This window comes from Pteropus medius, unplaced genomic scaffold, assembly GCF_902729225.1.
Source record: "Pteropus medius unplaced genomic scaffold, Ma_sr-lr_union100, whole genome shotgun sequence".
Taxonomy (NCBI): Eukaryota; Metazoa; Chordata; class Mammalia; order Chiroptera; family Pteropodidae; genus Pteropus; species Pteropus medius.
The window spans coordinates 20,225,966-20,238,461 of NW_024349801.1; the positions used below are offsets into that span (position 1 = coordinate 20,225,966).

Consider the following 12,496-nt stretch of genomic DNA (forward strand, 5'->3'; position numbering starts at 1 on the left):
TAGGGCCACATTGCTGTCAGCTGGCTTCCCCTCAAATCCAGGAGAGCTGACTGAACAGGGATTTATAGATCTGCATTTTCCAGACTTGCCTGCTGAGTCAAGAGAAGGTTAAAAATACAGATCCATAAGAACCCCTACCCTGGAGCCCTTGACTGGGCAGGACTAAGTGGGCCAGGGATTCTGATGATGTACCTTGAGGAAAGCTCTTAGTGAATCTTCTTGTCTCTGTGGATCATTTGTGAGAATGTGAGGCTTAACCACTCTCCCTCTCTTCTATGATAGGAGATAATCAGGTCACTCTTCAAGATATTACAAACACCTCATTCTCTACACGGGACCTGGCTAGAGCTAGGCAGGTCTTCAGGACTGATCAATCTCCACAGCTGGCTGACTCACGGCCATTTGTGGTGATAGAAAATATGTTTGTGTCATTGTAAAAAGGATGCAGACCCTCTAGTGAGGAGATGGGATCAAGAATGATGCTCTGGATTATTTAATCACCTAAATAAATACGAACAACTAAATGTAAGTATGGTATGAGCATTTGTGTGAAGACTATGACAACAGGAAATGCCTATCTTTGAACTTAAGGTTATCTAACCAACATACCACTGGCGAACACTTAATTTTGTCATAAACCAGGAACCATGAATCAAAGGTCACTGTTTCCATGTGGTCCCCCAAAACAGGCAGCCTCCCACTCCTAGGTCTATACTCAAGAGAAATGAAAATGTATGTCCACATGGAAACTTGAACACAGGTTCATAGCAGCCCAAAGTAGATCAACTCAAATGTTCAACAACTGATGAATGGATGAACAAAACATGGTATATCTGTATAATGGAATATTATTTGGCATAAAAAGGAATGAAGTACTGATTCATGCTGCAACATAGATGAACCTCGAAAACATTATGCTGAGTGAAAGAAGCCAGACACAAAGGGTCACATATTGTATGCTTACATTTATATGAAATGTCCAGAATAGACAAATCCATAAAGAGAAAGCAGATTAGTGGTTACTTAGGGCTAGAGGTGGGACGAATGGGAAGTGACTGCTAATAGATTCAGAATTTCTTTTGAGGTAATGAAATTAGATAGTGATAATCGTCAAACAACTGTGAATATACTGAAAATCACTGAACTATATACTTTTATGTATATGAATTATAATGAAGCTGGAAAAATATATGGTAATATATATTTTATATAAATCCAATATAAAAAAATAGTAGGTAGTCAGTGTCTAGCTATTTTCAATATTTAATAACAAAACCAAAAACGAGAAACATACAGGTAAAGCTCACCAAAGTGTCACATTTTGGTTTTTGGTTAAAAGTGGGACAAGTGAGCATGGTAACCTGAATAGTACATACTAATATTAAAAGCTTCAGTGAACAGAGCTTTTACTACGTGCCAGGCACTGTGCTGAGCACATTGTATACACCATTTCTTGTAATCCTGTAACAGCAGTTTCTTACCTCCTTTATTAGGTGAGGAAATTGAGGCTAAAAGAGTTGAATAAGTTGCTCGTGGTTGCACAGCTTCTAAGTGGCAGAGCCAGGATTTTAATAAAGTCTAATTGCAACTGCCTACTTGCATCGTTTGGATTGGAAATCCCATGTGGAGGCTAATTTATTCATTTGTTGTTTAGTTCAACTGATAATTATTGACAGTTGCCAATGGGAGGGCCAGAGGATTTATCACTCACTCCCAAGCTACTCCAAAGCTAAGAAAAAACTGTGCCTGCTGCTAAAATATAATATTTAAAAAGGTAAAAGCATGACTTGTAAGTAAAACATAAATATATATCAAAATGTTTATTTAACTCAATTATTGAGGGCTCACATAGATGTCAAAATCAGTTCAAATGGGAACTTGATGTACAGAGATTTATATTCCCTTACAACAAAATTAATTTGGTTCACTATAAAGGATTCACTGACGCTGACAGATCAGGCACTCAGCAGTATCGTAGCTAGCTCAGCCTTTGTAGAGAAAATTCAGTTGTTGCCAGACCCTCTTTCCCTGTTGCCATGGCCTCTTTGTTCACCCGCCCATAGAGCAAGAAATGCAGTGGCTAGGTAAGGAGGCTGTCTGATATCCACATAGCACAGCATCTTGTCTACCTGATTATTAAAAGCCGCCTCTGCAGTGGTTGCCCTTTGGGGGCATCTGCATGGGACACAAAAATCTTCAGTCTGTGCCCATTCAGAGAAGTCCAGCCACATACCTCTTTCCAAGATTTACTTGTCACCAGGCTTCCAATCCTGTTCCTTTCAAGGCCCTGACCAACCACCCAAACCATCAACAACTGCCCATGAATCAATATAGATCTGTACTCTGGCCATCTCTCACCCTAGATATAGTAGACAATTACATATCTGGCTTGAATATCTGCCCACCAAGAGGATTTTCCTTCACCACTGTCTTCACAGTAACCCCTAATAGGACTTTAATGCTATAGCTGCCCACTTTCATGTGGTGCCAGCATATCACATGGACCCATCTATAATCCAGATGTGAGTTTTTCTCCCTTTGCCACCTGGTCATAAGCAACCCCTAGAGGCCATAGGCGTGGAATGAAGGAGGAGGCTAAGCAAAAGGAGTTGATGTTGCAGGAGTTGGAGCCACCTGCTCATGCAATTTACTTGTACCTATGGACCTGCCTGAGTCCAGTCTCATATACCATTACCACTTGATGACAGATTGCTTCTGTGTGCATCCAACATTATAACTAGGTCAGACAACATCCATATCGTGAAGGCAGCTCAAGCTGCATGGTCACCTGATGTCTACCAAGGCCTATTAGCAAGCCAGACCCTGCTTCTCAAAAGAATAGTTATCTGCAGAAGAGGACATAGATTTGCTTCAAAACTCTAGAAGTCTTCACTGTAATTCTCTTATTGGTGCTTGCCAGAGGCTCCATTTGGCATCTCTATTTGACATTTCAAGTATCATTGGGTCTGCTGGATCATAAGACCCAAATGGTAGAGCAGTTTGTACTGCAGCCTGAATCTTCTGCAGAGCCTTCTCTTTTTCTTCTCCTCAATCCATCAGCCTATACCTGAGTCGAAGTTGCACACTCAAAATCCAAAATGACCTACCACACATTGTGCCTCATTTTTCTTGTAGGTGATACAAGATGTAGCAACTCATCTTTCACCCTGAGCAAGATATTTCAGTATGCTCCAGACCACTAGACTCTCAGAAATTTCACTGCTGGTACCAATTCAGTATCAGCCTGCATCCAATTAGGAGAAAGAAGCCATAGAGTGATGTGATCAGAGAAAGATTACTATAAGAAATATTAACTATAACAGGGGGTTGGAGTAATGAGGGATTGGCCAATAAAAAGTAAAGAGAATTCCAAGCAACATAGAAATAATAGCTTTAAGAAGTAGCCACTAACCTATAGCTGAACACCCCCTCAGCTTCTCCTATTAATAGTGATAATTAAACTCTACTGTGATAGCCTGTTTCTTTGTCCCATTACTAAACTGTAGGTTCCTTGAAAGCAAGGACCACATATCTTGTTCAATATATCTCCAGTGCTAAGAGCCTAGGACCCTCATAGGCTCTGAATCAATATGAATGAATGAATGATTGCAGTCAATACTGGCACTCTAGCAGCCCAAAGGGGAATTATCTTGTTTCCTGCTACATGTACCAAAGAAAGGTAAGCGGCGTATGTGTATGTACATACAAGACACACACACACACACACACACACACACCTGGATGCTCCGTCCAATGAAATGTTGATCATCATCCTGACAAGGAAGCTGCCAGTGGAGGCTTGTGTGTAGCCTTTGTCAACCTCTTTTTAAGAGGGGGGAAAGTCTAGACAAACTTCCCAGACTGTCCCCTCCAGGTTCTTAGTCCTCAGGCCGAGAGCTAAACAATAACCCCAAGAGTCTCACATGAGCACGTGCAAACTACTGGGCCTCGTTTTCGCGACCCACACAGGTGCAGGTGGGATGCCCATCAAAGGCTCCTCCCGGGACCTACCTAGAAAGACTATTGCCCCGGCAGGACGGGACAGGGCGGGGCGGGGAGGAGCCGGGTTGCCCCTCCTCGGGCGGTGGTGCGGCCCCGCCTAGAAAGCGGCCTGGGGCCGGTACCCCCAGCAGAGGCCGGCGGGCCATGGCGGACGCGTTGTGGTTGCGCACCGCGTGTGTGCTGACCGACTACCTGGAGTACTGCGCCCGGGAGACAGGCAGCGCCCCGCGGCCGCCGTCCACGCCGGAGGCCGCCGTGCTGCGCTCCGTGGCCACCCACATACAGCAGCGTTACCAGCACGTCTGGTCCCACTACCGCGGATATCGGGGAAACCGCATCGAGCTGGTGACGCAGGTGGCGCACGAGATATCCCACGGCATCCGCGGCCCCACCTGGGGCCGCGTGGTGGCGCTTGTGACTTTGGCGGGGACGCTGCTGGAGAGACCGCCGCCGGGCCACACGTTGGCACTGAAGCAGTGGGAGGCGGACGTTGACCGCGACTGCCAGAGCCTGGTAGCCTTGCTGTGCGATTGGCTCACCGGGCAGCACCGTGCTTGGCTGGAGGCGCAAGGCGACTGGGTGAGCGGGGCGGGGGACCCCCGGACGCGTCCACACGGCCCGCACCCGGAGGGCCCCAGTGTCGCCAACCCGGAGGGCGTTCGGTGTGAATTCTGGCTTTCTCTTCTCTTGACGGAGTCAGGATGGCAGAAACCGGCCTTTCTGCACGCCCTCCTGTTAACTCATTCTGAAGCAGCCGCGCGTGACGGGTTTGCACACTTTGGCCTGGTCCTTGCCCACCCTCCGGGTTTTAGGATGCGCCCACGTTAGATCTGGATGCTTTGCTTTGCTCATCTAGAGATCCCCAAGCTGGTAAAGTCAACAATGGGGTGGTCTGGGCCGAGTGGATTCTTTCCCCTCCGCCTATTAAACACACCTTAGGAGAGACTCACACTCATTGACCCCACAGCTCTGCAGGCTGGAGAGCACCAGGCTATGAAAAGCCACTCCCTTGTCCTGCCCCCACATCGGTCAGGAAGAGCCGAGGCCACAGGTGTTGGGGAGTGTGCACCAGCACCCAGCGGTGGTCTTGACTCAAGGGTCTTTTTAATCCACCGCACCCATCCCTCAATTGGGAGATAGCAAGGCGCCCTGGCTTTCAGCTGTAGGTCATTGATTTCTGTGGTTTAGGCTAGAGGGGCAGTTCCTAAACTGAGCCAGTGGTCAAGGATAGCCCCTCCACCCTTCAGTAAGAGTGTAGCTTGCCTCTTGGGTTCTGAGCTAGACTCCTGTTTCTTTCCTCTTTCTTACTGGAGTTGAATCAACTACTGCAGTTGGCCTAGGTTATAGAATACAGACAAATTTAAAACCAGCCATTAAAAAAATCCAAGGAACTAGGGAAGATACTGAAGGAAACTTAGCCTGATGTTGGCAGTTTCCTGCTAGAGCTGTGGTGATGAATTCATTTGTGGAAGAGAGGTAGTATCAGAACCTTGGCCTTGTATGAACAGTTTAATGTGTTAGCATTAACTCCTGCATTCTTTGGTGTGTGTGTTGGTCTTCAACTATCCAGGCCCTTGAACTCCCCACCTGAGCTATTTGTCTTAAGGCATTTGGCCCCTAAGGGCCCTCTGCACTTAAAAAAGAGATTGATTGAGGAGTGGGAGGGTGGCATTGTTTCTGTTCTAATCTTTTAGCTAATCAACATTAGCTAAGGAATAATCTTTTAACATCAAGAAGCTCACTTTCTCCAATTGAGTCAACAAGACACGCCCACCACTCTCAGATGCAGTTAAAATGCTAGAGTAAGGACTTCAATTCACTTCCTCCATTTTTCTGAATGGAGCTGCTTGCTTTATTGTCTCAGGTGATAACTTTCAACTCAGTGATTTGATAATTTCCCAAATGGCATCTCTCCTTTGCTAAGGAAAGAACATGATATATAGGCATAACTCGGAAATCTTGCAAGTTTAGTTCCAGACAACCGCGGTAGAGTCGTAATCTTTTTTGCTGGTGGAGGGTCTTGCCTTCAGTTTGTTAAAAAAAAATTAAAAAAAAAAAATAAGGCAACACCTGTGAAGCGCAATAAAACGAGGTATGTATGTAATCTCCCTTCCTCTCAGCCTTTGAGAGGAGTCATGAGTTCCCACTCTAAGACAAAGTGTCCCTTATGTCCTTCTATCCCCCTTGTTGGCCTCCTTCCTCCAAATGCTAATTCATCAAAGTTTCCCAATTACAGGTTGCCTATTGGTTAATATTCCCTTTTTTTACTTTTTAAATCCATCTTGAACCCCCTGTGTATTTTATTGTCAGGTTTTGAGCATTCTGAAGCAATCTAATTCTTCTCCTTCTCCCTTATAGGATGGCTTTTGTCAGTTCTTCACACCTGCACTGATATCTTGGAGAAGACTACTGGTCCAAGTTATTCTGTCATACTTTACAGCAACAATCTTAACCTATTTATGGACAAAATTATCGTGAGTTCCCAAATTTTTAACCCATTTCTACCTGCCTAACTGTGACCAGTCAAGTAAATCTGAGATGTGAAAGAACAGAACAAAGCACCTTCTGAAACATTTTCAACTGCATTCATGTAAGGGGGAGTCCTGTGGTGATGATTCAGCCAGTGTTTTAACTCCTGACAAGTACTCAAAGGCATTAGAACAAAGGCACTGAGTGGCTCCTCTCTGAGTGGGAGAAATGGGAGTCTAAAGGCTTATTGCTCCAAAGAATTGTAAAACAAACTGCATTTCATTAAAGGGGAAACATGGTGCTATTTGCTACATTTAGATAAATATGAATGAGTCTCTCATCTATCCACAATTTCACGTGCCACTTCTGACTAATTCATCATGGGTCCGATGAAATGATATAAAAAGTGCTCCAAATACCAGTTTAACAAAGAATGTAACATTAACACCTGGTTTTATAAACAATTCTTTCTAAATTCTTTGAAATGGAATTCCTGGGACTTCTACGTTTCTAGAGTTAATATTAAGAATTTATTTTTCTGACTTCAATAGTTAAATGTCTTCAAAGTTTTAATAAATTTACGCATCTTTAAAAAAAAACAAACTCGGTTTTCCTTAGGATTCAATAAGCCTTTATTCTTAAGAGTAACGTGACAATTTCCTTTTCTCTTTAAACACAACATGCACAATTCTGTTTTTTATTTTTCCATTACAGGTGACATGCAGTATTAAATTTGGGTATACAACATAATGATTACACATTTATATAACTTATGAGATGATCACCCCGATAAGTGTAGTACCCATCTGACACCATACATAGTTATTACAGTGTTATTGACTATATTCCTTATGCTGTACTTTACTATTTTGTAACTACCAATTTGTACTTCTTAATCTCTTCCCCTTTTTCACCTTTCCCTCAATCCCCCTCATCTGGCAACTATCAGTTTGTTCTCTGTATCTGAGTTTGTTTCTGTTTTGTTTGTTCATTTATTTTGTTTTTAGATTCCATGTATAAGTCAAATATGGTATTTGTCTTTCTCAGTTTGACTTATTTCACTTAGCATAATACCCTCTAGGTCCATGATTTTGTTGCAAATGGAAAGATTTCATTTTTATGGCTGAGTAATATTCTGTTGTATATATGTACCACATCTTTATCCAGTCATCTGTTGATGGATACTTAGGTTGCTTCCATATCTTGGCTATTATAAATAATGCTGTAATGAGTATAGGGATGCATAAATGTTTTCGAATTGGTGCTTTAGCTTTCTTTGAATAAATACCCAGGAGTGGGATTGCTGGGTCATATAGTAGTTCTATTTTTAAGTTTGAGGAACCTCCATACTGTTTTCCATGGTGGTAGGGCTGGTTGTCATCCAAAAGGTGGCAAATTCTGGCATAACCAGAGCCTAAAATGATAAGGTTGGGCTTACTCAGTTTTTCTTATCTGCTCCCAAAAACTGATATAAATAATCAAATAGCAGCTTCTGACCATGCCCAGATGGACCAAGTGCTGTAAGAGGAGGAAGCCTATATTTTTAATTTAGTGAAGTAAAATTTAAAAATAAGATATGATGTCCTCATACAGAAGTCTATTCTTAAGAGATGCTCTTGGTGATCTTGCATTACATTTCCTGAACAAAATGATTATGTTGGTTAAGGATATTGAAGAAGACATTGAAGCCATTTGAAAGACAGTTGGAACTGTCAAAAACCAAACTGTGCAGACTGAATAAAATAGCAGAAAGATAAGTTTGTTGCAAGGCTTTCAATCTGCAAGCTGGGAAGCTCAAGGCTAAGGGAACAGTAAATTTCAAGTTGCTCACAGAATAAGGGATTTTTATGGGGTAAATGTGGAAATTATTTGGCTTTTTAAGCTGATTGGTTGCCTAGCGGTCGTCTTCCCTATTTGGATCAGGGAAGAAGAGTCAAGGGAACAAGGAAGTCTAAAGATGGCATGAACAAACTTGGCATCTAGGAGTCGGCTGGTATCCTCTGCTGATTTCTGAGAAGAGCTGTAAATCCCTGTTAAGCTTCCTTTATGAGACTGCATTGACCTCTATTTTGTCCCTGAAGTGAGTCCATATTAGCTTAGTTCTATAGAAACAAGCCAGTTGCTCATATTGACCAGTTTACTGCTGACGTGCTGGATTTGGCTGAGTTAGCTGAGGAGGTCAATTGAAATGTTTCTGGGCAAACTTCTCAAGATTACAGGCTGTGCAAGGCCTGGGAAAACAGTTAAAATTATTCATGGTTCTAATAAATTGGTGATTGAAGAAGCTGAGCGCTCAGTTCATGATGCACTATGTGTTATTCACTGTTTAGTGAAGCAGAGAGTTCTTATTGCAGGAGGAGTGTTCCAGAAGTAGTTGGCCCTGGATTAACTTAATATTCACTAACGTTGAGTGGTATGGAATCCTACTGCATTCCTGCCTTTGCAGGTGTTATGGAGGTCATTCTGTCTACACTAGCTGAAACTGCAGGCCTGAATCTCGTTTCTTCAGTAACAATACTAAGAAACTGGGATCCCCAAGGAGAAAAAACTACAGGCACTAATGTCCAAAAGGGTGGTATTTCCAACATTCTGGGGGAACTAGTTGTCTAGCCTTTGTTGGTTTCAGTCAGTGAACTGACTCTAGCAACTAAAACTGTCCAGCGCATCAGCAAATTAATATAGCAAACGCTCAGTAATCTGGATAACACTGGCTGCCTGGCACCATCATGGACACTGATAGTGAGGCTGGAGTAGAAGACCTCCTTGGTGCTCTTTGTTGTCTGGAAGATCATTTCCTCTGAATTCCTGGGCTCAGTCTTCCATTTGGCATTTGCTTGAAGTGTATGGACACAATTTAGTGAAAATAGTATTTGGTTTCAGAAAAGTGTGGTGTCCCTCCAGGCCTTGCTGTTTTATAATTGTTTGTGTTTTATAAAACATCTGGATCTGCTTTTTTGACTTATCTCAGGTGCCCTTCAGAACATGTGGCTCTGCCTTACTGTTCTGTCGCAGTGCATTCTGCATATGGCAGGATAAATTGATTTTGCTGTGTGTTTTAGGATGTTTTTCCTCTTACAGGCTATTGGAAACAGCCTTAGAATTCCTTTTGTGCATAGTTTTGCACATATGCATGATTCTGTCTGTAGGAAGGAATCCTCGAGATTCTGAGTCACAGTTTTATGTGTATTAAAATTTGGCTGCTACCAAATTATTATTCAAAATAGATCCTGCCAATCCAAACTTACCCCAGGGTAGGGAATGCTTAGCCCTTCACACTCTTGTCAGTGTTAAATTATCCTAAATTTTTGCCTTTATGGCTTTTGGGTCTTCTTTAGGAATGATATCCTTATCCCAAGATTATAAAGTATTCTACGTCCTCAGTCATTGATCCACTCAGAAATTATTTTAGTGTAGTTTAGTTTAGTGTAGTGGGCAGTAGGACTCACTTATGAAAGAAAAGTTGGGGTAGATATTTCAGCATTGTTTGTAGATAGCCTATTTTTCCCCTACTGATTTGAGTGTATTCTCTATTTCGTTGACTTATCTTTCTCTCTACTAATAGCACTTGGCCTCAATTAGTACATGTTTATGGTATGTTTGAATAACTGGTATAAGTCTAATCTCCTCTCCCACCTTGTTCTTTTTTAAAAAGACAATCTTTGGATGTTTTTGATATTGTTTAAAGTGAATTCTAAAAAGCACCTTATCAGGAATCCATTAAGACATTGCTTTATTATTTTGATTAGAATGGGGCTGGATTATAGACCAATTTGGAAATAAGCAGTATCTTTACAATATTGTGTCTTCCCTTCTAAGAACATGAACTCCTGTTCCACTTATTTAGGTTTCTTGTGGTTTTCATCTTATAGATCCTATGTTCATGTCAAGTATTCCAACACTTTGGGTTCTGTTGCTATTGGGAATGGAATCTGGAGAGGATATTTTGCCCTCCCGGAAGCCATTTCCCCTGATATCTTTGTTCTTAGATCATGTAGTTCTGGTGGGGTTGACTCCTTTCCAGTTTATGCCGCCCCAAGATCCAGAACGTGACTCAGACCTGGCCTAACAGCTTATCATAAGTGAACAAGACTCAGTTCCAGGATTTCTGTGGACACTAGCTGATGAGCATCTTGCTCCACTGGGGTATCTCTACTGCCTGGAAGATAAGACCTCATAAAAGGACAGAGGTCAGAGATTTGGGGTGGGATGGAGTATGGAGAAATAGTTCTGGTGACATTGCTGAAGTCTCAGAGTTTGGCTGTGCCTAAAGCTACTTGAGAGTCGAATTTCCTTTTCTGCTTAAACTAATGTTTGTTGCCAGTGAAACTCAATTCATTCCTGAGTCAGAATTTTTCCATTACATTTATTATTTGGTTATGACTGCCATAAGAAATTTAATATAGATTCTAGATCAGACTATTTTTGAACTCATTAGTTCTAACTAATGTTTCTTTCCCAACATTTATATTTCACTTTCTTTTCTTTTGTAAATTGTATAGGTGGTGAATAATAGTGATAGTTATTTTCGATCTACTAGGAATTCCCTTGATTTCCAGTCTGTTGATGGCCTTTTCATTCAGCATTTTTTTTTACTTTAGCATTTTAGGACAGTCATTTAGGAGTTGTAGAGCCATTGCTCAGACCACCGTTTAACCTAGGATCTCTAAGGATTAGACACACCTATGTTAATCCTATGTGCAAAAAAGGAAAAAAAGAGAAAAAATTCCTCCTGAAGGAGAGCAGCACTGGCAATGCTCCTTCTACAAGCTAAGTATTCTGGGCTGGTAAGAGGAAGATGATTAGCATAATGTAGCACTGATTAATGTTACATTTCAAGGCACTATTGGAGTGCTGGATTAAGCTACATTTTCTGGTGGTATTCTTACCCATCAACCTGTAAAGCATTGTGTCCCTCAGATTTTTGCCTAATAACCTATTTCTTTCCACTTGGACTGTTGTTAAGTTTTTCTTGCATTTTTTAGCTTCTAGCTGGGTACTTCCAAGTAAATGCCATTTGTTTCAAACTCATCAATTTTTTCCAATTGTACTTTCCCTGTAAACTTGGAGTCCTTTTAGATCCCCTAACCCCCTATTCTCCCCGCTGTTTTTCCCAACCCTCACCACTGTCACTTCCAGATGTATTTCTTTTCCTCTATTAATCAGAATGTTCTCCATTCTTCCTCTGAAACCTTCCCTACCCCATATTCTTTTGCCCATAAAACCTTCTTTCAGCTCTATTTGACCACTTTTCATCCCTACATACACCAAATCCATCTGTACCTCTGCTACCTGGAGTAACTAGTAAAATACTTCTCAGGGCTACAGCTTTCTTCAAAAATATTTTTACTTTTTACAATTATAGTTGACATAAAATATTAGTTTCATGTGTACAATAGTGATTAGACATTTATATAACTTCCAAAGTGATCGGCTTGATAAGTCTAGTACCCACCTGACACCATAGTTATTAAAATATTATTGACTATGTTCCCTATGCTGTACTTTACATCCCTGTTACTGTTTTAAGATGTACAAATTGCCATCTGTAAATCGCTTACCATTTTTTCACCCATCCTCTAAGCCCCTTCCATCTAGCAATCATCAATTTGTTCTCTGTATCTGAGTTTGTTTATTTTGTTTTTAGATTTCACATACAAGTGAAATCACATGATATTTGTCTTTCTCTGACTCATTTCACTTAGCATAATACCCTCTAGGTCCTTCCATGCTATCGCAAATGGCAAGATTTCATTCTTTTTTATTGCTGAGTAATATTCCATTGTACATATGTATCACATCTTTATCCATTCATTGCTTTTATACCTTGGTTATTGTAAATAATGTTGCAGTGAACATAGGGGTGCATATATCTTTTCACAGTTCACAAACCTTTCATCTATTTTGATATATGGTGTAAGAAAATGATCCAGTTTCATTCTTTCATATGTGTCTATCCAGTGTTCCCAATACTATTTATTGAAGAGACTGTCTTTACCCCATTTTACAGTCTTGCCTCCTTTGTCAT

At 41.4% G+C, this 12,496-nt stretch overlaps 1 protein-coding gene across 2 annotated transcripts; it reads left to right on the top strand.

Annotated features, from left to right (window-relative positions):
* The first annotated feature begins 4,044 nt into the window (after positions 1 to 4,044).
* BCL2L10 (BCL2 like 10) lies at positions 4,045 to 6,558 on the top strand. Of its 2 annotated transcripts, XM_039889029.1 has the most exons (2): positions 4,045 to 4,581; positions 6,361 to 6,558. In XM_039889029.1, exons 1-2 carry the CDS (start codon positions 4,147 to 4,149, stop codon positions 6,478 to 6,480), a joined length of 555 nt encoding a protein of 184 aa, XP_039744963.1. In that variant the 5' UTR covers positions 4,045 to 4,146; the 3' UTR covers positions 6,481 to 6,558. The 2 variants fall into 2 exon arrangements, with proteins under 2 accessions (XP_039744963.1, XP_039744962.1); XM_039889028.1 differs by lacking the exon at positions 6,361 to 6,558 and having other exon boundaries at positions 4,045 to 4,926.
* Positions 6,559 to 12,496: the final 5,938 nt, after the last annotated feature.

Coding starts and splice junctions, on each gene's coding strand:
- BCL2L10 (XM_039889028.1), top strand. CDS start 4,147: ATGGCGGACGCGTTGTGGTTGCGCACCGCGTGTGTGCTGACCGACTAC.